This window comes from Herpailurus yagouaroundi, unplaced genomic scaffold, assembly GCF_014898765.1.
Source record: "Herpailurus yagouaroundi ecotype Mexico unplaced genomic scaffold, PumYag 213, whole genome shotgun sequence".
Lineage (NCBI taxonomy): Eukaryota > Metazoa > Chordata > Mammalia > Carnivora > Felidae > Herpailurus > Herpailurus yagouaroundi.
The window spans coordinates 15,843,830-15,871,807 of record NW_024412444.1 but is presented as its reverse complement, the minus strand read 5'-3'; the positions used below and the strand labels follow the sequence as shown (position 1 = coordinate 15,871,807).

The 27,978-nt window shown below is 46.7% G+C and overlaps 2 protein-coding genes across 4 annotated transcripts; one reads left to right on the top strand and one right to left on the bottom strand.

Moving 5' to 3' along the window:
• The first annotated feature begins 46 nt into the window (after nt 1-46).
• Nucleotides 47-7,483, top strand: PPM1M (protein phosphatase, Mg2+/Mn2+ dependent 1M). Of its 3 annotated transcripts, XM_040454907.1 has the most exons (12): nt 47-161; nt 1,201-1,275; nt 1,594-2,687; nt 3,363-3,486; nt 3,623-3,877; nt 4,343-4,455; nt 4,783-4,867; nt 4,974-5,092; nt 5,254-5,317; nt 5,547-5,654; nt 5,764-5,912; nt 6,284-7,483. In XM_040454907.1, exons 3-12 carry the CDS (start codon nt 2,464-2,466, stop codon nt 6,426-6,428), a joined length of 1,386 nt encoding a protein of 461 aa, XP_040310841.1. In that variant the 5' UTR covers nt 47-161; nt 1,201-1,275; nt 1,594-2,463; the 3' UTR covers nt 6,429-7,483. The 3 variants fall into 3 exon arrangements, with proteins under 3 accessions (XP_040310841.1, XP_040310843.1, XP_040310842.1); XM_040454909.1 differs by lacking the exons at nt 47-161; nt 1,201-1,275; nt 3,623-3,877; XM_040454908.1 differs by lacking the exons at nt 47-161; nt 1,201-1,275; nt 5,547-5,654.
• A 1,870-nt stretch (nt 7,484-9,353) lies between these two features.
• On the bottom strand, nt 9,354-27,963 carry WDR82 (WD repeat domain 82). Its single transcript, XM_040454910.1, has 9 exons — nt 27,723-27,963; nt 23,608-23,705; nt 20,542-20,608; nt 15,591-15,690; nt 14,988-15,104; nt 14,599-14,754; nt 14,090-14,159; nt 13,154-13,296; nt 9,354-12,164 (listed from the first exon to the last, which is right to left on the bottom strand). Exons 1-9 carry the CDS (start codon nt 27,881-27,883, stop codon nt 12,135-12,137), a joined length of 942 nt encoding a protein of 313 aa, XP_040310844.1. The 5' UTR covers nt 27,884-27,963; the 3' UTR covers nt 9,354-12,134.
• Nucleotides 27,964-27,978: the final 15 nt, after the last annotated feature.

Here is a 27,978-nt window from a genome sequence, read left to right as displayed (position 1 = left end):
GTTTTTGTTTTGTTTTTGTTTTTTAAGTAATCTCTGTGCCCAACGTGGGGCTCAAACTCACGACCCCAAGATCAAGCATCGAATGTTCCACCAAATGAGCCAGCCAGGAGCCCCACTTTTTGAATTTTAAGTCATGGGACTCAACAAAAACTATTCTCCTTGTGAGTGAAAAAAAATGTAGCATAAAAATCTTTTTCTTTTTTGCTAAACTTGCTCCTCCTCACCCCAAACTGTCACATGCGGATGGAGTTAGCTGAGGAGAGGTGTCAGGCCAGGAGCGGGGCAAGCTTGCGTTCATTGGAACAGTTAGTAGAAGGGTGTCACTGGGAAGTGGGGGGCTGCATGGCCCCCAGGGAGGGCTCAGCCCAAGAATGAAGAGAGACCCACCCCAAGGAACCTCCCCTACAATTTCAGACACCAGAGACAGAAGAGATTAGAAACTTCTGGAGAAAGAAAAAGGCAAACAACCAATCTAAAGGTCTGGGAATGAGAGGGGCCCTAGACTGCAGCAGAAGCAACAGTCAAAAGACAATGAACAGAGAAGTCAGACTCTGAGCTAAAATATCAGTCAAAAACAAAGGATTTTTCCCCATGTTGGGTGTAGAGCTTACTTTAAAAAAAAATTTTTTTTTTTTTTTTTTTTTTTGAGGCAAACCCTTTCAGACTTGGGAGGATCCAGGAAATGACCTTCCAGTCATCCTTTCTTGGAGAGTTGTTAGAGGATGTGCTTCAGCAAAATTAGGTCGAAAACTAAGAAAGTCAGCCTTGGGATCCAAGCCACAGCAGAGGCTCCCAGAAGCCACCTAGAAGCCAGAGGAGCCTTGGTGGCACTGAAGGGACACTCAGGCCTCCTTGGAACAGGGAGGAAGGGACTGCCATAGGGCTCCACAGCTACACTGAGCAACAGACCACCTGTGACATCTCAGGAGCTTCTCTGAATATGCTTCAAAGGACAGGATTCATCCCACCCACGAAGTCCAAGGCACTGGCATGGAGAAAAGACTGTGCTTGTGTTGTTTCCTCTCATTTTAGACTAAAAACCTCTGAGTTGTTGGCTGGTAGGGATGAAGAGGTGACCCCACAGACTGAATTGGGCCTGCCCCACCCTGGGTCCCTGGTCCATTTCTGTCCCGGTGATAGACCGTAGCTCAGGTGTCCTTCGGGAAGCTTTCTCTGATTTTGCCCCCACCCCCTTGCCAGCTGGAACAAGCACCATCCACCAGGCCTTCGCCATCAGAGCTGGGACTCAACCTCCATCACTGCTGCACCCAGCATGTGAGCATGTGCTAGGCTTGGGAGCCCAGACAAAGGTAGGGACTCCTCCTGAAGCTCTCCCTGGGGACCCTGGGCTATGGGCCTCAGGGGCTTTGAGTTGGCAAGCCTGCCTTTTTGGAAGAGAAAGGGGAAGAGAAATCCCCTGTGGGGAGTCTGAGTCAGCTGAACTGTCATAATGGAAACAGCAGAGCCCTGGGCATCAGGACACTTCCCCTCTGTGGGCCTCAGAGTCCTCCTCAAGAGACAGAAATAACAGTGCTGCACAGGGAGTTGGGCTTAAGTGACAGAAGGGTGACAGAGCACTCTGTTAACTTGCAGGTGTGAAGGGAGACACTGCTGCTGACCGCACGGTGACAGCTGGTCAGGGGTTAAGAGACTGCAGCATCTTGCCTCCAGCAGGGATGAATTCTTTCACTTCCCTTAGTTCCAGGTCTGAACTTGGACTGGTTGGAGCTTTCTGGGGACCATGAATTCCTCTTGTCTACCAGTCACGAACATTCTAGTGAGAATCCTGCTGTCTGTCCAGAGACGACATCTTGACTGGAGGGGCAGTGGTTTGGTAGGCTGTCCCTGAAGTGTGGAGAGGAGTCTCAGGTTGAGGAACGCCAGGGTGGCCACCAAGGCTCATGTGGGGGTGGATGGTGACAGGCTGCATGGGCGGGAAATGAAGGGCCACCCGAGGGAACCCTGTGCTCTGAGACTCTTACTCAACTTGTCAGTCTGACACCTCCAGGCACATCCTGTTCCCATCTAACCCTTGCGCAAGGTCCGGGCCCAGCGAGAGGAGGCCGGAGGCTCCCCCACGGACGCGGACCCAGCCTCCAGGCCTCGGCTACGTTCGGAATGACCCCATCACCTCGCTGGGTGACGAGGAGGACTTTTTCCCTTGCAAAGGCCACCACCCCACGCGTGTGGCGCAGCACTACACCCGCTCGGGTGGCTGCGTGACGCGGGCAAGCCACTTCGCCTCTGGAGGTCTCAGTGTTCTTGCCTGTGAAGTGGGGTTGCCAACAGCCTTTGCTTCTTGGGGTCGTCAGGGGCCCCGGTAAGCCCGAGGGCGCCCGGGCCGCTAGTGCACTCCCCGCGGGAGGCTGGCGTTTGGGGGCGTCGCCGCCCCGCCCCTACCCGGCCCGTCCCCGCCCCCGGCCCGCTTCCTCCTCCTGCAGGGCAGCCCCCTGCCTCCGCGCCATGTCCGCCGGCTGGTTCCGGCGCCGCTTCCTGCCCGGGGGTCCGCTGCCCGCGCCGCGGCCGCCCAGGCCGCGCTCCAGCCCCGTGCCCTACCGGCGGCCCCGCTTCCTGCGCGGCTCCGGCTCGGGCCCCGGCACCGCCGACGCTCCGCGCCGCCCCGACGTCCGGCCCGTGCGCAGTCCAGCGCGGGGCCGCGCACTGCCCTGGAACGCAGGCTACGCCGAGTGAGTGCCCCGTCGCGGCCCCCCCCCCCCCCCCCCCCCCCCCCGCCCCGGCCTCCGTGCCGGCCCCGCTGGGGCGTCCTGGAAAACAGCCTAAGCTGAGCCAGTGCTCCCGTCCCCCAACCTTGTGGCTACCTCCCTTCTGCCCTCATCTGGGACTCTTGACACCTTCCCCCAGTCCCACCGCAGCCTTTTCTTGGGGACTCCAGCCTCCCTCAGAGAGGCTCACTAGTTGGGAAGGACCTGCACCTCTGGGGCTTCCAAGATGAGACAGGGACCCTGGGTGGAGTTCCAACACTGCGCGCGGGCTTTGGAGATACATACCCCTCACACGCACGCAGCATCTCACCCTGGGTTGTGGCCTGTGCTGTATGGGACAGGGAATCTGGCCGAGATGGGGGGAGGATTGGCAAAGGAGCCCCAGATCTCCTCGGACAGCCGCACCCTCACCTCTCAGCCCAGGTCAGCACAGAGGCGCTGGGCCCTGAGTTTTGCCTTACCCTGAGGTTACTGAACAGTTAGGAAACTTACACTATGTTTGTCCAGGTGTGTGTGAGGGACAGCATAGGGGCTGCTGCTTCAGAGGTAGGGCTCCTCCCTCTATGTACCAGCTTTAGTCTCTGCCCGTGGGGACATGGGTGTGTCCCTGAAGGGTCTCTGATGACTTACTGGCCTCAGGATCATCAATGCGGAGAAATCTGAGTTCAATGAGGATCAGGCAGCCTGTGGGCAGCTGTGCATCCGGAGATGTGAGTTTGGGGCTGAAGAGGACCAGGAGTGGCTGACCTCGTGCCCAGAGGAGGTGAGTGCAACTGGGCCTGAGCCGGTCTTAACAGGCTGGGACCGGGACTGCAGGTTCTTGCTCTAGTTTCCCATGCCAGGTGGGGGGACAACTGGGGAAGCCAGGCAGAGCCTGACACCAAGCCCTTCCTGTACAGTTCCTGACAGGTCATTACTGGGCACTGTTTGATGGGCATGGTGGGCCAGCTGCAGCCATCCTGGCTGCCAACACCCTGCACTCCTGCCTCCGCCGGCAGCTGGAGGCCGTGGTAGAGGGCATGGTGGCCACTCAGCCCCCCATGCACCTCAGCGGCCACAGCATCTGTCCCAGTGATCCCCAGTTTGTGGAAGAGAAGGGCATTAGGGCGGAAGATTTGGTGATCGGGGCTCTGGAGAGTGCCTTCCAGGAATGTGTGAGTGTGGCCTTTGGCTGGGGAAGGGACCGGGCACCTGTGGGACGCTGGGTTGTGGAGCATCCCTGCACACAGTGGTGGTCTCCCTGGATCTTTGCACTGGAAGGACAAGATTGGGTTGGTTGGTTTGTTAGTAATGGTCATCATTGCCATCACTAACCCCTCCCACTTATCCAGTGCCTAGTATGTGCTAGGGGCTTTTACCTGCATCGTACGTTGTGCACCTTGATGGTCCTTGGTGCGGGGGCTGGTTTCCCTTCCTCAGTTTTGAATAGGACTTCCCTCCCTCCCAAGGAATACATCTAGATCTCCTAACCACAGGGATCCTGGAGTCATAGCCAGACTTTGGGTTGGGTGGGACTACCAGGCTTGTTGGTGGGGAAGTGAATGGTAGGGTGGGGATCGGGGACAGAGTGGTGTGGTGGCAGTACAAGCAGCAGCTAAAGTGGCCTCGGTTTGCCCCAGGATGAGGTGATCGGGCGGGAGCTGGAGGCCTCAGGCCAGGTGGGCGGCTGCACAGCCCTGGTGGCTGTGTCCCTGCAGGGAAAGCTGTATGTGGCCAATGCCGGGGATAGCAGGTGAGTACCTGGAGGGTAGGCAGGGTGGGGTCGGCAGGCGGGCACCAGAGGTGGTGGGGACAGTGAAAGGGGGCTGGATGTGGAGGGATGGAAGTAGGGATTGACTGGCTGAGTTGTTTGTGTACCTGGTGTGTCAGGTATGAGTGGACAGCAAATCTGAGGGAGGGCAGACAGCTCAAGCGCCAGGCCCAAGGGCTGAGCTTTTACTTTGCAGGCTGTTGGTAGTCATGGGGGGCTTTGAGCTGGTCCCTGGTGGCTGGGAAAGGCCATGGGTGAGGGTGGAGCCTGCTCCACAGGCCTCTCCCTCTCTTCCCCAACCCCATCCAGGGCCATATTGGTACGGAAAGATGAGGTTCGGCCCCTGAGCTCTGAGTTCACCCCGGAGACTGAGCGGCAGCGGATTCAGCAGCTGGTAGGTGCCTTTGGCAGAGGAATGTTATGGAGCCCCAACTCCTGAATCTAGGGTCACCAGAAGCCACCAGAGAGAGCCTCATCTGAGCATGCCTTCCTACCCCCAGGCCTTTGTCTACCCTGAGCTTCTGGCTGGTGAGTTCACCCGACTGGAGTTCCCTCGGCGACTGAAGGGGGATGACTTAGGGCAGAAGGTTTTGTTCCGGGATCACCACATGAGAGGCTGGTGAGCGGGGTGGGTTTGGGAGACAGTGGGGAGAGGCCTAGCGTCAGGCCCAGTATGTGGGCTTGGGGCAGTCCTCTTCCCCACGGGCAGGGTGGGCTCTGTGTTGCGGGGAGATGAGCGGTGGGTAGGGCCTGGATTGATGCTGGGTCTGCTCCTGGTAGGAGCTACAAGTGTGTGGAGAAGTCGGATCTCAAGTACCCACTGATCCATGGGCAGGGTAGACAGGTCAGTGAATGGCACCCTCTAAGAGCCCCTCTTAAACTGCCCCCTGCAGAAGTGGGAGCTCCTTTGTCCCTTTTGGGGGCTGTGGCTGGGGTCATGGGGTTTGCTCCAAGGCTACAGGATGTTTGTCCCTCAACCCAGGGCACCCAAGGGCCACAGTACACTTCTGTGTGCTTTACTTGCACATTCTCTGGGGCTGTTTGCTGTCACCTCACATCTCCCTTGTCCCCAGGCTCGATTACTGGGAACACTGGCCGTCTCCCGGGGCCTGGGAGACCATCAGCTCAGAGTCCTGGACACAAACATTCAGCTCAAGCCCTTCTTGCTCTCTGTCCCACAGGTGAGTGGGCAATAGCCCACACCAGCTTCCGTCTGCCCGGAAAGGCAGACGATGAGGCTGGCAGGAGCCCGGGAAGGGAGTGCTAAGGATCCTCAGGCTTAACTTGCAGGTGACTGTCCTGGATGTGGACCAGCTGGAGCTGCAGGAGGAGGATGTGGTTGTCATGGCAACTGATGGGCTCTGGGATGTCCTATCCAATGAGCAGGTGGCACGGCTAGTGCGGAGCTTCCTCCCTGGCAACCGAGAGGACCCACACAGGTACTGTAGCTTCTGGGGACCTGCCTGTGCCTGGGTCGGTACCAGCAGCAACACCAGGAAGTAGCTATGGCTGAGGAGACAGCACTGACAATGAACTCATCTCAGGGCAGGTGGTCAGGATCGGGGCTGTCTCAAGCTTCTGCGGGGTGACTGTGGGTCTCCAAAATCTCTGGGTTCAGAAATCCCTGAGACTAAAAATCTCCATGGTCCGACCTGTGGCCCTCCCATGCTTGAGGCTTGCCTGGCCCCACAGCTGGACCACATTGTTTGGGTCCCCATGTGTCTGTCCAGCCCTGTGCAGCAAGTTCTCCGAGGGCTGGCTTTGCTTCTTTGCTTTGGCCCCGAAGTGCATCTGCAGTTGGTCCCTACAGGTTCTCGGAGCTGGCCCAAATGCTGATACATAGCACACAGGGAAAGGACGACGGTCTCACAGAGGAAGGGCAGGTGTCCTACGATGACATCTCTGTGTTCGTGATTCCCTTGCACAGCCAGGGCCAAAGGAGCAGTGGCCACTGAGGATTCAGACGCCACATCCCAGAACCACTCCAGGGCCGGGTGTAGCCTGGGCGTCCCTCCACCATGGTCCACAGCAGGCCTACCTGCCCTGCCGCCAGACACAATGGGTTGACACCCCCCAACCCCACCCATTTCATGGGGAGCATTTATACCAGGCAGTCAAAGCTGGAAGAGTACGGAGAGCCCAGCTCCTCAGGTCCCCCCTTTGGCAGGCAGGAAAGAGCACAGTATCAATGGTAACATCCCTTTACAACGTAGGAAACCCACGTGAGGCTCCTCTGACAGGGTCCTTAGCAGCCCAGTGTTATTCTCAGATGGGGACAGCTGGACTAAGGGCATTGGCTAAGGATGCCAGGAGGGGCAGAAAAGCCTGTTTGGATTCAGGTCTCCTAAACCATAAATGTCAGGGTATCTACTCAGTAACCACCAAAGCCCATGCATGGTGCCTTATGGAAAGCTGTGGGCAGCTTCCTATCTGCTGAACCGGTATCAGCCCCTGGGGAGACCAGCTCAGGTCCTGCCCTGCTTCCCTCTGCCACTGGAGGTGAGGCACAGGCCCTGGGACTAAAGTTGGGGCAGAACAGAAAGAAGCAAGAGGATCCCAGAGTTTGCTGAGCAGGGGATGTCCTCTGACCACTCTTCTCTGGCCCTAGCCCTGCCCTCAGCTGATGCCCCAACGCCTTTGGTTTTGTTGCCCCCGCCCCCCCCCCCATCACCTCCCTATTGTTAAATGTTTGTGTGGAAGAGCCCTTGTGAATCATGAATTGCTGTAAAGCTTGACATTATAGTATACTTTTTGCTCTTTCTTGTTATTTTCCAAAGAATCAGTCTTTGCTCCACCTTGCAAGTTTGCCTGTAGTCAGGACTGCATTTCTCTGCGGGCCTCCCTAGGTTCCTGGTATGGGGTGAGCCCCTGTGAGAGAACTGTGGTCCAGGGAACAGAAAGGTCTGTACCACCATCTGTGAGCTCTGGGCTTGATGTACCAGAAGAGGTGCCTTTAACTTGGTTTTGAATGCCAGTTTCTATAAAGCAAGAATTAGCTGGAGACAAGTCACCCGGTGTTTGATGAGCAGCTTGGTTCTTCACCTTCCCCGCGAGACTGTTATCACCTAGCACTTGCCAAAGCTCAGGTGCTCAGAAGTATTTGTTGAATTACAAGGTGTCCACCTTTCTGACCTCAGCCTTACCTTACTCCCCTGATACATTCCTACTTTAGTTTACAACTGAGATGAATTCTAACCAGGCAACTCACAACACTAGCCTGGGGCCAGGAGGGACATGGGCTAGGTGGCAGCACAACTGACGGTAAAACTAGTGTTTAACTTAACTGGGGAGGCTCTCAGACCCCCTTTCCTGTCCACTAACTCATTTATTTTTTTAATGTTTATTTCTGAGAGAGAGGGGGAGCGGGAGTGGGAAAGGGACACAGAAAGAGAGAATCAAGTTGGCTCTGTGCTGACAGCAGGGAGCCTGATGCGGGGCTCAAACTCACAAACCATGAGATCATGACCTGAGCCAAAGTCAGATGCTTAACCGACTGAGCCACCCAGGCGCCCCTTATTTTTCTTAATTTGCCCATCTTATTTATTTTTTTTAAGCTCCATGCCCAGTGTGGGGCTTGAACTCATGACCCTGAGAGCAAGAGTCTCCTCTACCGACAGAGCCAGCCAGGCGCCTCCCAATTAACTCATTTTAGACTCCATTTCCTACCTTTTCCAGGGAAGAGAAAGGAAGAAATTTCCCCTTTTTCAGTCCTGTCCCACAGCCCAGTACTCTTGGGCCTCCGTCTCCCCACAGTGAGGTCCCGACAAACTGGTGGCCCCAGAACCGCTGGGCAGCCTCTCTGGGCCTGCTCTAGTTAGGCGGCTAGCAGACGCAGGAGTGTGCTTTAACAGGCCTGCAGTTTTACTTCCTCTGTCTTCAGCAACAACCCTGCCCCCCAGCAGAGTGTGGGCAGCATCCCGCACTTGCCTCACCCACAGCTGTTGAGGCAGCTCGCCCCTGCAGCCTGCTGGCTTTGCTTCCAATCCAGCCCACTGCCTGCTCTCACTCCTCACACAAGGCTGAGGCCCCCGGAGTGGGCGCGGTGCGTCTCTCACCTGCAAGCACGCACAAATGACAGGAGTGACTGCCCGGTCAGCCATGTGCGTCTCAGCAGAGCCAAATGCTGCAGCAGCCCTCCCACCAGGCTGGGCAAGGGGGGAAGGGGGGGGGGGGTTGGGACGCTTCCTCCTTGACATTGTGAGCCTATCACTCACAAGCTGGGATGTTCCCTCTGCTGCTCTTCATGATCCTTGGCTGACGACCTTGGGCAAAGTGGCAGGCGGCAGGTCCCGCAGCTCTGAGGATACCGAGCTGGTGCACAGGCTCTAGGAGTTGCCAACTCACCAGCCAAGCAGTGGGTTATCAAGCTACTGGCCAGGCCTTCTGCTAGAACTGGTGCAAGAGCCTCAAAAGAAGAGGCTCCATTACCCTTGCCCCACAGAAGCCAGGACCTAGCAAGACAAACCTTATTCTAGCTACAGGCTGCCAATCTGATCAAGTGTCGAGGTAACAATGAGGGATGAAAGGCAGCCTGAGGTTCGTGCCAGAGTCTGCAGACCAAGACCGGTTGGCCCTTCCCAGTCCCTCATTTCTGGCCCTGTGGCTGCTTATTAGAGCCTGCGGTTGAGGAGACCCAGGCTGCTATGCGTTGAGGTCTGTCTGGGTCTAGGGATTCTTCCCAACAGCTGACAGGCCTTGGTCACCAGGGGCAGGCAGAGGCAGTCCCAGGGAGCCCAACAATCCATCCACACAGCATTACCAGAGTCCCAAAGGGAATCACGAGGACTAACAGGAGACAACCCATCCCTCCCTCCAACTCTAGGAACCAGGCAAACAGTGCTATGGAAACTCAACAGAAAAGCTACAACCATAAAACTCTGTTTAAGACTGGTAACATGGAAAAAATGTTTATATGTTAAGTACAAAAGGGACATAAAATTGTATATACAGTAGAATAACAACTATGTAAACACACCAAAAATCTATGCACAGAAATTTCTAGAGGAACATTTAACACCAAAAGATTAACAGTGGTAGCATTTGGGTGGCAAACTGATTCACTTTAAAATTCCCCAAATTTCCTCAATAAGCATTAATTATGATTGCAACAGGGAAGTTTTATCTAAAAAAATAAAATAAAAATTAAAAAATCCCCCACTGGCTGGTGGTTGAGCAGTGCAGTGTCCCACATAAATCGGTGGCTTTGGCCTGGACTCTTCAAGTGTGGTGCGCCCCTCCCATCCTAGAGAGCTTAGAACACCACTGGCTCCACCCCTGCAGCCCCAGCCCCTCTGCTCCCTTTATCCTGCCTTATTCTTACCACATCACGTCCAATCACTTCCAGCTGTAGCTTTCCCCTTTCCTTCCCAACTTAGGAGCCAGCTCTGTAGCCACAGGTCCCTAGAAAGAGGGGCAGTGACGGGCCTGTTCCAAAGAACGTGGTACCTCAGCTTTGGACACACAAGAACTCTCGAGAGGAATCATCTTCCTTGCTGACAGGCAAGTGGCTGCTCTGGCTGCAGGTATGTTTATTAGGCAGCCCTTCTTATAAACCCAGTCTCAAGCACTCTGAACAGTTACTCCTACCATGAATTTTCTACTTTGGAGAGCCAGGATTGGGCAGTAATAGATCATCTGGTTTCTAGAAGTCTCTCCATTCTGATAAGGCAGAGCTATATACAGTGGGTGGCACTGCAGAAAAGCTGCAGATTCCAGTCGACATTTTGGAAAGATGTATGCCCTTTGCCCTTTGAGAAACAAGTCAAAAGTAATTGCTAACAAAACAAAACAGTAATTGCTGGCAATTTACAGCCTATTTCTGCTGCTGAACAAAGGCAGTTAATGGCTTGCTTCCCCCTTAGCAACTATGTACTCTTGGGAAAGTCATAACCTTGTGGAGCCCGTTTCTGTATCTGCAGAGAACCTATGACCTACTTAAATGTTTGAGAACTTCGTGAAATAACATGCCACTGGTACTGCTCTAAGAAGGCCATGCAGGGGAAGGAAAGGCCATGAGCCAGCTGTAGCTCATTTCAACCCTGATCAAGACCTCTCCCTCTTCCAAGAGAAGGCAAGGAAAAGAAGAAAGCAGACATACCAGGTAAACAGGAATGACCTGTAATTGGAAAAGAAGCTTCAGACAAACTGAAAATGCTCTGGTTCCAGCATCTTGTCCCCAGATGCCGGAAGCCAGGCACAAAGGGCATGCAAAAGTGACTGTCACACACGTACAAGCGCAGACAGAGCATCACCGAGCAAAAAGGGGGCTAATACTGCAGAGAGGGCCCCAAAGTGCGGCTTGAGGAATACAAGGGAAGTTATCCCAAGACCCTCAGTTAGCTGCCGTGGGAACAGCAAACACTTGAAGCTTTGCTTCATTCTGTCTCCCAAAGGAAAAAAGGGTAATAGGGAAGACTCACTAACACTTGTGGCAAACACTATTAGCAAGGATGCAGTCTTCTCTCGGGCTGCAGGACTCGACCTCTTTCTGCTGAACTCTGAGAAATGACAGATATTTTATATACATATATATATATGCATACATACATATACATATATATGTATGCACACACGGATATATTTAAATGAAGGTGTACACACTGTGCTAAAATACAAACAACAGAAACCCCATGTCATATATAAAAAGGCTAAATATAACATATAACACAGGCCTACAGCCAGCTCTTGCTTGGGAGCTGGGGAAGGGGTGGTATCATCTGGAGACTCTGTACACAATTTGTGGTGGGCAGGGAAGGCATCAGTGTAAACAACTCAGACTCACTCCACAATACTGGCCCACAGGAAAGCGTGATGTATCTCATGTACAAAAATAGACTCCCACCTTGCTTTTGTACAAAACCAAGCTTGGTAGGCACCCAGAAAGACCGCAGGTCTGTCTTCATGACGGGGGATCACACCAGGCTACTGCTAAACCTCCCAGCCATGGAACTCACCTGCAACCCCCACTTCCCTTCCCTTCAGGCTCCTGGGCCATCTCCCATCCAACACTCAGAGCCTTGAGGCGTGCCCAGATCACCCACCCTCATGTGACTAACTCGCTAGGCTTCCTGGCAAGCAAGGTCCTTTTCTGTTTATCTGTCCCTTTCTGACCCCCAGATATATGAAGACTTATTTCTGTAAATGTTTGGCACCTAAGTAACATGATGGGTGTGGAATATTGCCACAATGACACAGGGAGACCCAGTAACAAGACATGCAGGGTGCGGGCAAGGGGTGCTGAGCTTCCCTAGCATCTCAAAACCAGAACTGTGGCTTCCCATGCATTTATGGGGGTGGGAGAAGGGATGTGCAGAATTAACTTCACCGGCTCCTCAGCAGCAAATACATTCAAAATTGAAGGCGTCTCGAGGGCCCCAGTATACCCTAATCATGAATCTGGTCACTCCTCTGGAGGAGCTCAGTGCAGTGACAGCGGGAAAATCTAAGTCCTGACAGAATCTGCCACACCAACAGTCTTTTTTGAAGAAGCTCGGCAAAGTAATTTTTTTCTTCTGAGCAGATGTACAGCACATCCATGGGAAGGCCATGTGGAAGGATGCTCTCCAGCCCAGTCAAACGATCTGATCCATTATCTCAGTCCCCTCTGAGTTTTTTCCTGTTGGCCACCCTCACTGTACAGAAACAGCCGAGCAGCACCAAGGTCAGTCATCGATGGTGGGCAACCAGAAGGCCTGGAAGGAGAAACATAAATCAACTTTTAAAAGCCAAGCCTCTCTCCTCACTCAGGGTTCTTACCACCACCGTGCCCCCAGCATCAAGGTGCCCAACCCCAACAGTGGAGGAATTTTGGCTGGTGGCCTTCCCTCATGACCAACCGATTCTGACAATCTGTGGAAAAACATTCCCCCTCTGTGCAAAAGTAAGCTGGTTTTGTCTCCAACACTGTCTACCTTCGTAGTCCAGTGGTAAGGAAAAACAAAAGAGCTGTCTGGGGAGGTGGGTATCTGGCCTTACTGCCAATCTGCCAGGTGACCTCCAACATGCCCTCTCCTTCTCAAGCTGTAAAAAAGTGACAGGGACTGAGGTGGTTTTGCTGCATTTCTTTCTGACATCGTTTCCTCAGTGTCAAAAACAAAAAAAGAGTGAGGGGGCAATGTGTTCTGGGTAGGCTAGTAGTGAAATCCCTCATCCTCAAATACCCAGGTATACTTAAGAGATGCTAAAAAGAAACTTGAGGCTGAGACACACGGACGCTTTGTTCTGCTAGCATTGCCTAGAAACATAAGGAACTTGGAGGAAACGCTAAGTAGTGAGTTATGATCAACTGTAAAAATTTCTCAGGAATTCAGCATAAACTGAAAGAAATGGCAAACAGAGAGGTTGCAGCCACAATAGGCTGGTTCGAAGTATTTTAAGAAGCCAAAAAATTGTTAGGCATAGTCCCAAGTAGTTTGGTCATAAAACCAGGGGCTACAGCAAAAATGGGCCTGAGGTCTCCCAGCAGCTTACAGGTGATCCCAGATCATAGAAATAAGGGTGAAAGTGAAAGCCAAGTCCAACCAGAGATCAGATAATAGGAGGTGAACCAGGGAAGCCATCAGCTGAGAAACATGAACTTGGATGCTTATCAGGAACCTATTTAGGACACAGTTCACTGAAGCACCCACCACCCCAAATGGAAAGGGCCCTTATATGGAAGACATCTCCTGTGTTCACATACCATGTTGGAACATGCGCTGGCAAAGGTCATGAACTTGGGGTTGAACTGCAAACAGGTAATAGGGCCTGTGTGTTTGCCATCCAACACAGCTACTTTTATACCACTCTCTCCATTCCAGACATGGATCTTGCCATCCTCTGAACCTAAAGAGAATGATAAAGGAAAATACAACAGCTCAAGGCACAATGCAAAGAAAAGTGGGAAAGACAGACTGACATCTGGAGAAAAGTCAAGCTTCAGGACCTGGCCCTCATCTGAAATTGAGGGAGAAGGGGCAGTGAAGAAAGGACACTTTGGAAACTGGCCTTAACCCTAGTTATTTGTTCCCATCCAAGTGATTTCCCCTGTAACTTTAGTTTTCTCATTTAAAAAGGGGGCTACGGGGCACCTGGGTGGCTCAGTTGATTAAGTGTCTGACTTTGGCTCAGGTCATGATCTCACAGTTCGTGGATTTGAGCCCCACATCAGGCTCTGTGCTGACAGCTCAGAGCCTGGAGCCTGCTTCAGATTCTGTGTCTCCCTCTCTCTCTGCCCCTTCCCTGCTTGTGCTCTGCCTCTCAAAAATAAACATTAAAGGAAAAAATTTTTTAAAAAAGGAGGGGGCTAAATACCATCACATCCCACCAACACCAAACCACTGAAAACCGAATGCAGGGTTAAATCAGAAAGCTAGTATTATTAGTAAGATTGTGCTTGTGGAGTTTAACTCTTATGCTGGTCCAACCAACATTAATGCCAGGTCCCAGTAAAGAAGTCAAAATCAGGATAAAGACACTGCACCTTTGGCATAAGACTACACATTGTGGTGAGATAGGTGAGAACACCCATCAAGAGGATAATAGATAGTATTTTAATTAGTTAAAACTAATAAAAATACAAACAAAAAAATACACAGTACAGAGAAATAACCCCCCAAGGGGGATAAAGAAAGCTTACCAATCATAATAAACTGGGAGTCTGGAGTAAATGAGGCCTCCAGAGTGACAGCTTTGCTGTTGGCATAACCCTAAAAAAAAAGCAGAACAGTTCTCTTATCACAGCCCTATTAATATAAAATAATTGCCTATAAACACTTACCCAGCACACACATCACCTTCCTTTCCATGAAACCCTCTCCTCTTCATGCAAAGTGCCACCAAGGTTCCAAACTCGGCTGCCACCCTTTACAGTTCACCCCCATCCCCAACTCCATATTCAATGCAACTAGAAAATTATTATGGCAAGGAATTACTTTGTATCTAAATTCCAAACTTGGGACACTATGTGAGAGAAGTGAATGTCTCAGAATCCAAGAGAAGTTAGTTCATGTTCAGAATGAAAATGCATGTCCATGCTTCCATCAGTGAGTCAAGGATAACCACTGGTCTCCATCAACCAGCTACCACAATTCTCAGCCCAGGAGGGAGGAGCATGGAAACAGCCATGCTCAAAGGTTGTCAGCTCACCCCAAAGGTGTGCATCACCACTCCCTTGAATGCATCGATGAGACGGATAAAGCTGCCATTGGTGGAGATGAGGATGAGTTTACCATCATTGCTGAACTTAAGTCCTGTCCACTCACAAGTCCGATCGTACTGCATCTTAAAAGTCGCAAATGGCCCCTGAAATGATAAAAACAGCAGCCCCAGCCCAAGGCCCATCAATATTCCTTCTGCCAGAGCCAACTCTCATTCTGTCCCTTTAGATTCCTTTTTGGCTAGGAAAAGCAAGGAAGAACTATTGCTCTGACATTCGCCAGTGTCTACCACATACCTCCTTTATCATGGAAAAGGCTCTCATCTTACCCTTCAAAACCTCCATGATATGAAGATAGCTCAAAGATTCAAAGATTTACCTTATCAAAAGAGCGAAGGTCATAAAGTTTGACCATTTCAGAATTGACACCTGCAGCAAAAATTAACCCTTCTGGATCAAAGGAACAAACCGGCTTGCCTTGTAGATGCATGAGGCCCTATGAAAAAATAAGAAAAAAGGTTAATGAACCCAGGATCTTACCACCATGTAATTTACTTTTTCCAATGAAAACTAAGAAAGGACACAAACAGATACCTACCCAGAGAATGGAAAAAGCAAACAAACCTAACTAAAATAAGGCTTTTTACAAACAGGTCTCCATACAACTGGTTTCATCAACCCTAACTGTACAACTCTATAGACACTGAATCCAAATAAAAACAAATTCTTTGAGCATAAAAGCTATAGCTCACAGGTTTCAGGAAAATGGTTTTGAAAGCAAAAATCCACAGAGCATAATGCAATATGCACTGGATTAGGGTATTAGCTTAATTACCAGCCACCTACCAGGAAAACAGATTTTCTCCAAAGTTTAGAAAGACTTTGGGATCTCAGAATGGAACGAGTACTTTCTCCTTTCCTTGAGAGGAAGAGCTGATGATAGTGCCTACCATAGAAAACTCTAACTGTGAGGTACCATTACCTGGCAGTTAGGAGACCGGAGATCCCAGAGTCGAATGGTCTTATCAAGAGACCCAGAAATGAAAGTGTCATCCACAGGTGACATGGACAAGGCCACCACCCTGCAATGCATCAAGATAAATAGGAGTTGAAGCATAATATTTGCAAAAATTGGATGTGAACTCTAAACCACTCTACCTGCCTAGCTACATTATATATACCTGTTCTCCCAACACTGCCGTTTTAAGAAACATACACATATAAACAATCTGGAATAACCAAAAGCAACTAATATAATGAAAAAACAAACTTCGAGCTACAGCATAAAAATGTTAAGCCTCCAATGCAAAGCAAACCACAAGGAGACACCACTACACACCTATTAGAATAATTAGAAGCCTCATGCATTGCTGGTTGGAATGTAAAATGGCGCAGGTGCTTTGCAAGATTTATAGTTCCTCAAAAAGTGAAAGGTAGTTACTATGACCCAGAAATTCCACTTTTAGGTATATACCCAAGAAAAATGGAAACCTATGTCCATACAAAAAGGTACACACATGCTCACAACAGCATTATTCATAATAGCAAAAAAGTGGAAACCCAAATGCCCATCAACTAATGAATGGATAAGCAAAATGTGGTGTCTCTATACAATGAAACATTTGATAATACAAAGAAATGAAGTACTGATTCATGTTACAACATGTTATGAACCTTGGAAACATGGTAAGTGAAAGAAGTGGACATGAAAGGGCACAAACTGTCTCATTCATTTATAAAAAATGTCCAGAATAAACAAAGCTATAGATATAGAAAGAAGATTAGTGGTTGCTGGGAACTTATAGGAGGAGGCATGGGGGGTGACTGCTAATGAATACAGGGTTTCTATTTGGGAGTGATGAAAGTGTTCTGGATTAGTGGTGATGGTTGCCCAATTCTGTGAATATACTAAAAACCTGAACTGTATACTTTAAGAGGGTGAATTTATGGTACTAAACTATATCTTAATTAAAAAACAAAACCTACCAAAAAATCCTTAATTACTTAACTAGAATTTTGTGGACTATACTAACAGTCTTAAACCTGAGTACAATCAGCATTATCTGAGGGTGGATTAAAAACACAGACTACTGAGATCCACTCTCAGAACTTCTAATCCAGTAGGTCTGAGAACCTGCACCCAGGTGATGGTGAGGCTGTTGGTTTGGGCACTACTTACTAAGCCAAGCCACAGGCCTGTGCTAATAGCAACTGTTATTTCTGATATGAGTCCCCTTTTATGGTTATACCACTAAGAGTCACTCACTAGAAAACATTTCTTCCAAGGGCTCCCGAGCTCTCTTGTCCCCTTTGCTCATATTCTCACTCTGCCACTCTGCTATGAAGACACCAGCCACCTCCCAAGCATTTGGGCCTGGCCTGCAATGAAGGACAGCATGTGGCTCTACCAAAGCCCCAAGTGAAGTTTCATTGAGGGCCACAAGCTATGACCTGTATATATAATGCCTATGAGTCTATATTACCACCTATAGAGAAGGCCCTTGTGGAAATAGACACTTGGATAACTCTTCCTTCTGGACTATGGAAGAGTAGTTCTGAATTCTGGCTTGGCCGTAAAACACTTCATAGATATAGAAGCTGGTGTCACAGATGAAGATTATAAAGGAAATGTTGGTGTTGTGCTGTTTCATTTGATAAAAGTTTGAAGTCAAAAAGATGACCAAATTGCACAGCTCATTTGTGAATGGATCTTTTATATAGAAATAGAGTAGGTTCAAGTTTTGGATGACACTGAAAGGGGTTCAGAAGGTTTTAGTTCCACTGGAAAGCATTCAAATTTATGCCATGAATAGAAAATGAGAAAATGTACTTTTTTTTCTTTAAATTTTTACCTAAAGAAAAATTTCTTCCAATATAACTCAATTAACATCCATACTAGTTCCTCAACTTAAACATTTAAAGATACCGTAAGCCAAAATTTCCTGGGAATGCTGAGGCGGTAATAAAACAGTGAGCAGAATGCATACGTACATGTAATTTTAGGTCACTGTATTCAGGTCAAAAGCTCAGAGAAAGTCTATCTTGGGCTCTATGCTGAGAAGTGAAGAGAATACAACGAGAAGTAAAACCTCAACTCTAGAAGCACCTGAATGGCTCAGTCGGTCTAACTTTGGCTCAGGTCATGATCTCATGGGTCTAGCCCCGTATCGGTCCCTCTGCGGTCAGCACACAGCCTGCTTTGGATCCTCTGTCCCCCTCCCTCTCTGTTCCTGCCCTGCTTATTCTCTCTCTCTCAAAATAAATAAACTTAAAAACAAAAACAGAAACAAACAACAACACGAAAATAGCCCAACTCTAAGAAAGCTTAACTGTCCAGTCCAGGGAACTCCAAGAGAGGGTCAGAGAAGGCTTTCTGGAAGAAGCACCACATGTGGTGGACAGGATTTCAATGAGAGATGTCTTTACAAAAAAAGTGCCAGACAGGAAGGCATGAGGCCCATGTCTAGGAAGCAGCCCAGAATTCACCTCAACTTGAGTGGTGGAAGATAATGTTGGGAAAATGAGTCACAACCAGAGGGAGGAAAGCCTCACTCCAAGGGGAAGGGGCAGACAGATATGGAGAACTATTAAAGTTCTCCACAGAGATATAGATAGACTATGAAGTGGTCGGAACTATAATACAGGATGCTAAAGAAGGATGATGAGGGATAGGGAGATTAATTAGGATTTGACTGTAATTCACTTTACAGTGCATGAGCCAGGACCGAAGAAAAGGAGAGTGACACACTAGGTTAAACCTAGGTAGAATCAATAGGATTAACAACTTACTAGATGTGAAAGTAAGGGAAAGAAAGCGAACAGGGAACAGAGGCTTTGAGTTAGGATAATTAGAAGGGACAGTGATAAAGAAACATGAGGCCGACAGAGAGGATATGGCCCACAGCATGTAACGAGGGACGGTATGCTGGACCTGTCAGGTGGGAGCATGAAAGAGATATCCACGTAGATGTATATAAAACCTGGAGGTGGAAATGGAGTCTGGAAATCAGGGTAGACATGAGCTAAAAATATTGATTTGGGAAGCCATCTGAGTAGAGGTAAATGAAATTAGTGATGAAGATGTGAGAAAATATCAAGACAGGAGAAAAGCTAGGGTGAAATCTTACTTATTTTAGAGTCAAAAGGAGAAAGAAAGGCCAAGAATTGCAAGAGTGAAACCAAAATGGGAAAGTAGGCTGCCAAAGGGGAACAAAAAAGTCACTGAGAAGTTGAACACCAAAAAAAGCCAAAAACCCAAAAACCCTAAAACCAACCCCCACCCCCCACCCCCGAAGACAGATTTTAACTGGAGACAGCAGGGAAAGAGGAGTAAAACAGCATGGAAAAAGCCCCATAAATGAGCCCGGGACTAGACCAAATGATTTAAACAGTGAATGAGTGAGGAGGTGGAGATGGGAGTATGCAGATTATTCTTTCATGTTTGACAGTTAAAAGGAGTGGGAGATGAGTTCAAGAAATAGATTTAAGATAAGGAAGACCAAGTAAGTTTGTAGGCAGCAAGGAAAAGTCTAGTTAAGAAGATGGAAACAAGTAGAAAGAAGGAGGTTGGTTTTGTCAAGGAAGAAAGGATGCTTCTTACGTTAAAAAAAAAAAAAAAGGGGGGCGCCTGGGTGGCGCAGTCGGTTAAGCGTCCGACTTCAGCCAGGTCACGATCTCGCGGTCAGTGAGTTCGAGCCCCACGTCGGGCTCTGGGCTGATGGCTCAGAGCCTGGAGCCTGTTTCCGATTCTGTGTCTCCCTCTCTCTCTGCCCCTCCCCCGTTCATGCTCTGTCTCTCTCTGTCCAAAAAAAATAAATAAATGTTAAAAAAAAAAAAAAAAAGAAAGGATGCTTCTTTTCAAGGAAAGGGTTCCAAGGAAGTTGAAAAGAACTCATTTTGGATGGCCTTGATTTTCTTAAAAAAAAAAAAAAAAAAAAAAAAAAAAAAAAAAAAAAAAAAAAAAAAGGGCAAAAAGTTATCTCCTGAGAATCAGGACATCAAAAAGCTGGATAATCAGGAAGATTGGAAAGAATTTCAAACAACTACAATCAACTCAAATCATTTGTGAACATTAATTTGACTACAAACAAGCAAAAACATCTACTTATCACAAGCCATCATTTGTTTTTTTGGGACCAGTAACCAATAGCTGTCAGCTCTCACCTTCAGCAACATAGATATGCTCTGCCCAATCAAAAGTGCAGCCTAAAACAGGGTGCTCTTGGTCCATCTCCTGTTAAGGTTCTGTACCACTCCAAGTTGTACTGTGTTAATGTATGTTTGTAAACATAAGCAGGAGGAAATACCCTCAGTGATTAAAAAATCATCCAAAGGAAAATGTGTTTAACACTCAACCCAAACTTGAATATTTGAAGGAAAAACACTGGGGGAACTGGGGTACAAGACAGAGGGAAACAAAATGCATTACAAAACAGAATAAGGAAACAAGCTTCTGGACTTTCAAAAGTCACAAAGGACAATTTTATTTATTATTATTTTTTTCATCCTCATTAAGATCTCCACATGGAACATGTTTATGAAGACTAGGGGCCTGCTGTAATGGGGCCACCAGTACTGGAAGAGGCCTCACATATAAATGGTCCTTTCATTAAGGGACAACTAATATTTGGGGTTCCTCAATGATAAATGTAATTTGTACTACATAGGTTTCCACTGAGTGTCTTTAATACACTTTTTCCCCAATTATGTTTTAACTGAGATTTCAGTTTATCTATGAAGTCCTACCCCTGCCTCCACAACCTCAGTAAATCAAGTATTGACTGTTTTAGGGAGAGTTAACAAGAGAAGACTAAGAGGAATGCCAAATAGCAGTAAGGAACTAGCTTTAGTTCACTAATAAAATCTCTCTACTCTCCTAGTCTCTGGGTAACCTAAGGGGTAAAAGAACTACTTCTGTAACATCTGGGTCTTACCTTTTGCTATGTCCAGGAAAGTATCTGATGTATTTGTTGTCATGCAAGGACAGGTAACGAATAGTATCTGTAAGAAGACAAATAAGGCATGATGATACCCTATTATTTTTAAAGGAGTTACTGTACATTTTCATCTTGAAAACAAGGCCAAAAAATTTATTGTTTTCCATAACTCAAGCAAGGTGTGAATAAGTAAGGCTGAGTAATTCCTCTCCACAGCTGAAGAATGGGCACTACAGATTTCACATAATTCAAAAGCAGAGTTCGTTCTTAAGTTGACAGCATATACAGCAATTTTTAAAAATCATTGTTACCACCAATCTTTGGCTTCTGCATAGTTACAATGCAACCCGTCCTGCAAATATACCCTGCCTGCACCACCCCCACAAAGCACAATAGGTTCAGTGCTCACAGAATGGCAAGCCTTAAAGGAAAACATTTAGCTGCTAAGGAAACAGGCTCAAAGAATTAAGTAGCCATGCTAAACTGAGGATCAGGCTGAACTCTGGCATAATATTTTTGTCCAGGGTTCTCCAACAGCGTGTTAGGGACCTAAATGTTAATTGGGTATATAATCTACATCAAAACTAAACAAATGGAAACAGAAGTAACGTCCTACTACTTTTTAAGTTAACCAGCTATCCACTGGTACTTTGTGCATCAGAGAGAAGTCAGTTGATAATAATAATAATAATAATAATAATAATAATAATAAAGTGTCCAAAAGAACAAATCAGGAAATTGGGTTAAAAAGATCTTAAAACATTTAAAAATTAAACTCATAAATACATCAGTAAGTCACAGCAGCGAGATTCTGTCAAGAAAAAGAATAATCATAGAGATTTGTGCTTGGGGAGAAAAAGACAAACACTCTTAAAAACCAAGTGATTCTACCTGAAAGAGTAAACAAAAAGATGGCGGTGGAAAGGGAATGAAGTGCCATAAAGAACAGAACTAGAAAGTACTATGCCTTGCAAAAGACTAGGAGTAGGAAGCAACTGTTGCGAAAAAGGCAATAGGAAATGGTGCCAATATAGATAGGAAAGCATAGAAAGAACATTCTAGAGGCAAACAGAACACAGAAACAAAGAGGCTGAAAGCACCAAGTCATTCCAGTTGTTCACAGGGGTACTTTCTAGTAACAGGGAGTCTAACTCGGGAGAGTGAAAACCACACTCTTTGTATGTTCCAAAACTGAACTCTATATAGTTTTCCTTGAAAATCTTCAAAGTTCTAGAATGACAACTATGAAGTCTTCCTGAATGTTCTATTGCTAGTAACTACTCACCTGCCCTAAGCAGAAAAAGACTTTCCTCCCCATTACCTGGTTTCCCAGAGATGAGCAGGGAGTCGCCATCCTCTCCGCCCCACTCAGTAGCTGGTGCACTGTTCCTGGCAAGGCAGTGGCCTGTACAGTTATCTCCTGTACCGGGTGGTATCATAGACCCTCAAACTGTACAAACTACTACCTCAGCCTGGAATCAGGCAAAAGGAAACGGAGCGCTGGAGGAACTCTTCAGGATGCACTCGAGACAGGAAAGGCAACATCCTCCCAGCAGAGGCCTGGCAGCAAAGCTGCAAGTGCCACACATTTGCCTCATTTTGCACCATATTTGGAGAATCCTCACATTTAATCACCCCAACAGAAGAAGTATACCAGTCATTCAGGTGATCACATAGATATGTTTCCTCAGGATCCTAATGTTTTATATTCTTGTCCAAAAGCATCAATTGCACTGCTTACTTAGAAAACCACTTCTGAAATAGAGGCATGAAAAGTAGAAATGATATACTTACTAAAAATCAGTACAGGCAGAAAAGTCTCATTTAAAAAAAAAAAAAAGGACTTCCGCCCATCTGCTCTGAGATAAGCATAGCCAAAACAGCAGTCTAAGTGATCTTTGTGGATGACATTAGAAAAATCTTAACTGCAGGGGCGCCTGGGTGGCTCAGTCGGTTAAGTGGCCGACTTCACCTCAGGTCATGATCTCGCAGGTCATGATCTCACAGTCTGTGGGCTGGGGCCCCGCATCGAGTTCTGTGCCGACAGCTCAGAGCCTGAAGCTTGCTTTGGATTCTGTGTCTCCCTCCCTCTCTCTCTCTCTGCCCCTCCCCTGCTCATGTTCTGTCTCTCTCTCAAAAATAAACATTAAAATTTTAAAAAAAGAAAAAAAAAACTTACTATAAAAAGCGAGACAATCAATAAATCAGTGAGATAAATGGAAAAAAAAAAAAAAAAAAAAAAAAGAGTCCTAAGGTGAAAGTCCTCAACTACCAAGATGAACTGTCAACTGAGAATGACTTATGACTTATCCCAGGGGAAATAAATGCAGGTAAAAACAAGATCAAGATCATTTATTAGATAAAGAAATTCACAAATTTAATTTATAAAAATAACTCTTTACTCTTTAAAGCCATTAACTTTATTTAAAAGTTAAAAGGGGAAGGGCCCTCTAGCTGGCTCAGTCTAAAGGGCATGTGACTCTTTTGATTTCAGGGCTGTGAATTCGAGCCCCACATTGGGTATAGAGATTACTTACAAATAAAGTCTTTAAAAATAAATAAAATAAAATGGAAAAGGGACAAAATTCAGATTAAAAATGGTCCCTAAAATTAAACATAATTAAGCTCAATACACTGTCCTTCATGACACAGACCATGAAAGGTAGAGCATACACCAAAAACTCATCTAAGGTCCCTAAACTACCACAGCTCAAACATTCGTGGTTATTTGCCACTTGCTGTATGTCAAATAGTCTTTCCTTTTATTTGTTCAAAAAGTATTCTTTCAAGTTTAAAGAAGTACAAACTATAAATATAATTCATTGCTTCCTATACCCACTCTCCATTCTAATCTAGAGACCTTTCATACTCCATTTCAAGTCCTTCAAAAGTATTGGTGGCTTGTTTCCAGCATCCCTTCAGTCATAACAATTGCTAACATCTTAAGAAAATATGTTTAAATTACAGAAACTCTAAGCAAAGCAGAAATCGTCACAAAGATTCCAAGAACTACTTAACAAAAGAAATCATAACCATTACTTCCTAAAAAGAAGGCTTGCTTACCGTCTATTTTGTTAGAGCTGTAAACGACTGTGTTTGCTGCATGGGTGTATCTGATGAGGTCCACGCCATATTTCTTACTGTACAGGGTTCTCTTTGGTCTGATGAGGAAATGGACAGAGAAAGAAAACCATCAAAATCCTCCATCACCAAAACCTAGGATCTTCATATAAACAGAAGAATCTGAATGATGTGGCAAGGATGAGAATTCTTTGGAAGCTCTAACACTGGAAAGAAACACATTTCTTCCAAACGAGAGAAAACAAATGGAATCAATCAAGTGCAACAGACTTTCACCTCTGAACAACAAATGCTGAGGTTAGGAAGTGGAAGTAAATCTGAGGGCTCAACTGAGTCTTTACTACAATGTTCAGAAGTAAGTTTTGAGAAAAAGTACATCTTTTTGGAAAGAAAGGCACACAAAACACAAGTCACAGTTTATAACAAAGAGGGATATGGGAATACGTTAAATTAGTGAGGCCCAAACTTTTCTTGAGCCATTCACTTAGAAACCAGATCTTTTCTCAAGAAGAAACAAATGATTTATCAAAACTGAAACCAGATGTAAAACTGCTTGTCTTTCCTAATATAACCTGCAGTTGCAGAAGCTATCTATCCTTCCTATTCTACAAGTCCAAAGTACTTACTGAGGCTTTTAGAAGGCAAGGCTGATTCTCCCTAGAAAAAAAACTGGTCATTGGTTCTTTTCTTTTTAATGTAAAATCACATAATTCTAAGCTAGGAGTTACAAATTCATATGAAGTTCCTTTTCCTTCAATGTCTTCCTCTATAGGACTCTGAAAATCAAAGATCAAACTGAAACTGATCTCAGTAAAATCTTTAACCAAAAGCTCACAATGTTCTACATTTGGGTATAGGAGGATTTTATAAATTGTATACCAATGTTTACAAAGAGTTCCAATTTTGAAAAAGAAAAAAATTCGCCCTCTCAATGAAGCCTAGATGCTAAACAATCAGATTACCCAAGCAGCTTTAAGAACTCAAATATTTGCACTTTCAATTTTTGTTAATGTCAGTGAGGTCAAGGGTTTCCAAAACTACCCTACCCAAAACTCATTTCCAAACAAGCTTCTCATTCCAAATGCACTGAATTTTCCACATTCTCACCTTTAACTGAAAGCTTAAAAAGATCAGCTCAAAGGCTACCCTGTTGAATCCCCTACTCTGGGCTCTGTTGTGGGGTTACTGTGTGGTAAACAGCAAACACATGTATGCACATACATGTGTTCTTGCTCTCAAAAAATAGTTGACTTTATTTCTACAAGTGGAAAAAGAAGCTTACTTATCCCAACAATTCAGTCTAAAATACTGAAGACATATCCTGAAGAGCCAATGTTAAAGGGTATGGAATAAGGAAAGTTTTTAGTTCCACTTATGTATGGCCTATTTGTCTCAAACACTAACCTGAGATTCATTTTTAATAACAGAAATCTTTTACCTCATATCACTTCCTAGTTTGAAAACAAGATCCTAATTTTTGCATCCATTTCAGAGGATCTTTACAAAGCCCATGCACGACATTTTTCCATGAATATTTTGGTAAGCTTCTTTCCACAAACTACGATTCTGGTGATCAGGCATGAATAAAAAATATTATGAAAAATTTTCATCACCTAGCAGATAATATATTTTATGTCTTTCAAATTGAAAAATCACTCAACGGATGAACAAAAACAACGGACAAAATGAACAAAAAACTGGAAAATATTAAGTATAAAGAATCTTGTTTTGACCATCTTCAAACTCCCAAATTCTAACATTTAGTACCATCTAGTAGAGATACTATGACTTCCAAGGAAACACTACTCTTCTACCAATGTTGGTTTGACTTATACTAGTGGCACATTTTTTCCTCACATTACCCCTTAGGATCATGGACTCTTAAAGGCAAAAGAGGTCATCTAATACTCAGAGAAGTGATCTAACCAATGTCACATACCTGGTCACAAAGCCAAACTAGAACCCAGGTCTCCTAACTACCAAGCCACTCCCTTGCCATAGACCACAATGAAATAAGGTCACAATTAATTGATAAGAGAAAATTTAAAAGAGAATGCCCTATACTATTATATCAATACTAAATTTGCTAATTTGGATAATTGTGCGCTGGTTGTGTAAAAGAATGTCCTTGTGCTGAGGAAATCCATGTTGAAGTGTTTGGAGATCAGGGGCTTGATACCTCCAACTTATTCTTTTAATGGTTCATTAAAAAATGCATACCTAAATACTTAACACAGAGAGCTGTAATGCAAAAGAGGTAAAATGTAACTGATTATTGGACGATATGGATCTCTGAAATACTGTTTAACTTTCCTGTAAGTTTGTAATTATGTAAAAAGCTACATGAGTGAATAAACTGCATGTCATAAAAAATTAACATTTTACTTCCAAGTAAACTGTCACTGCTCCCAACAAGTAGAAATTACGCCACACTTAGAGAGAAACTACTAAGAAGGCTATCACAACCTTCATCTCCTTTGAATGAGAACATACATCTCCATCATCAAGGTTCCAGGTAGAGGTTCCAATCTGTGCACAAGCACTCAACATTTCAAGCCAGTCAGCTTCAAATTACTTCTAGTCCCAGGAACCCACAATCCTAATCCCGACTCCAGCTCTATATGTTACTCTCTCTTCCAAGCTGATTCAAATGACCAAACCTGGACAGAAATACATCTACTAAATGAATAACGTTGACTCAAGTCAGCACTGGTCCAGCTAACAATGCTCTCTTCCCTTAGGACCACCACTCTAGGCCACTCGTCTGCATACTGCAGGCAGATCCAGAGCCAGTTACATAATACTTTTCCATAGCCCCCGTGGGAAAAAATTGGGAAGAAGATACAGCTTAGACCAAAACAACATTACTTTAGATAACCGAATTCACAAACGAAGAGACAAGTTCCAAAGAAAGTTTACAGAAGGCATCGGTTTTAAACAAAACAAAAGGCAAAAAGAACAGTTGGAAAAGACAGAGAAAACCCCAACGATTCAAAAAATAAGATCTGGAATTAGGTAACAAAATGAAATCTGACAAAACCACTAGCCACCGAATTATACCAAATAGCCACAAGCCTGCTTGGAGAAGGTGGCTGAGGGAAATCGAATCTAGCCTAAGCCACTTTCTGCTCCAAAGGAGTTCACAATTTAGTAACGAGAAAGCAAAGCAGGTTTATAAAGGGTGAGGTGAAGCTGACAAGGTCCCCAGAGAAAAAGGCAAAAATGTGCTTATAAGACTTTAAAGATGCAGTGCGGTGGCAACACAGAAATTTCAGGATCAGACCCTGAATTTTGGTAATTCCCGTTGGACCATAAAGTGTAAATTAGAAATATATATAAGAGGAAACATAAAATTGTTTTGGGATGCTATGTTTTCCTAGTAGGTTCCCATTCAGGTCGGGATGGGACAGACAAGTTAGGTTTTTTTGGCAAAAAGTTAAAGTTTCTGATGTTGTTAAAAAGTTAACTACAAATGTGGGCAATGGGTCTGAGGGAGTAAAAGAATGATTTGGAACCGAAAGAAAAAGACAGGGGGCCCAAAGAGGCACAACAAATAAATCCTGACAGCTAAGAACTGCAACCCACGCGGCCTTCCGGCAGAAGGCGGCGGGAAGCTAAGGGGCAGGGGATGGGCTGAGTGCCAGGGCTGAATCGAGGTCACCGAGGAGGGCAGAGAGAGCGAGCTGTGACGCTGCTGAGGCAGGAGCGCAGCCTCTGCGGTTCCGCGCGGGGGGCCAGAGCCGACCGGCACCTCTGACAGAGTCGGAGGAGCGGAAAAGCTACCTGCTGGGGCCCAGGTGGGCGGACCGGGCGTTTAAAGGTCAAGGTCAAGGTGGGGTTTGGCAAGCGATACGGAAGCGCTTTTCCAGGAGGCCGAAAGCAAGCAAAATAATAACGATGGTAGTATCACTCTCACTATTCTTATTATTTTTAAAAAGGTCTCCTGGACATCTTCGGAATGAAGCGGCCCTGGCGGCAGCGAGTGCAAAACAGGCCGGAGAGGGCGGCGGGGCCGGGGGCGAGCGCTGGGCCACGAGAGGGAGAGAGGGAGGGACGGACAGACTCGGGCCCGGGCCCAGGGCCACCGCCGCACTCACTTGCCCTCCTGGCAGTCATAGAGCACGATGGAGTCGTCGTCGCTGCTCGAGATGACCGTCTCGCCGTTGGGGCTAAAGTCAAAGCAGTTAATCTTGTCCGAGTTCTCGCGGAACACCTTGGCGACGCGGAAACTCCGCAGCACGCTGTCGGTCAGCTTCATGGCGGCGGCTGCTGGAGGCGGTGGCGGCGGCGCAGGGCTGGGGCGGGGCCCGGCAGCAGGCGGGCGGGCGGGCTGGCTGCCGAGGGGCCGACCCG

Excerpts from the sequence above, each read along its gene's own strand:
- PPM1M (XM_040454907.1), top strand. The coding sequence starts at position 2,464 with ATGTCCGCCGGCTGGTTCCGGCGCCGCTTCCTGCCCGGGGGTCCGCTG. Across the intron at positions 3,487-3,622 it reads TGACCTCGTGCCCAGAGGAG|TTCCTGACAGGTCATTACTG; the intron begins GTGAGTGCAACT and ends CTTCCTGTACAG. Across the intron at positions 3,878-4,342 it reads AGAGTGCCTTCCAGGAATGT|GATGAGGTGATCGGGCGGGA; the intron begins GTGAGTGTGGCC and ends GGTTTGCCCCAG.
- WDR82 (XM_040454910.1), bottom strand. The coding sequence starts at position 27,883 with ATGAAGCTGACCGACAGCGTGCTGCGGAGTTTCCGCGTCGCCAAGGTG. Across the intron at positions 23,706-27,722 it reads TATGACTGCCAGGAGGGCAA|ACCAAAGAGAACCCTGTACA; the intron begins GTGAGTGCGGCG and ends TTTCCTCATCAG. Across the intron at positions 12,165-13,153 it reads CCAGCGCATGTTCCAACATG|GCCTTCTGGTTGCCCACCAT; the intron begins GTATGTGAACAC and ends TTCTCCTTCCAG.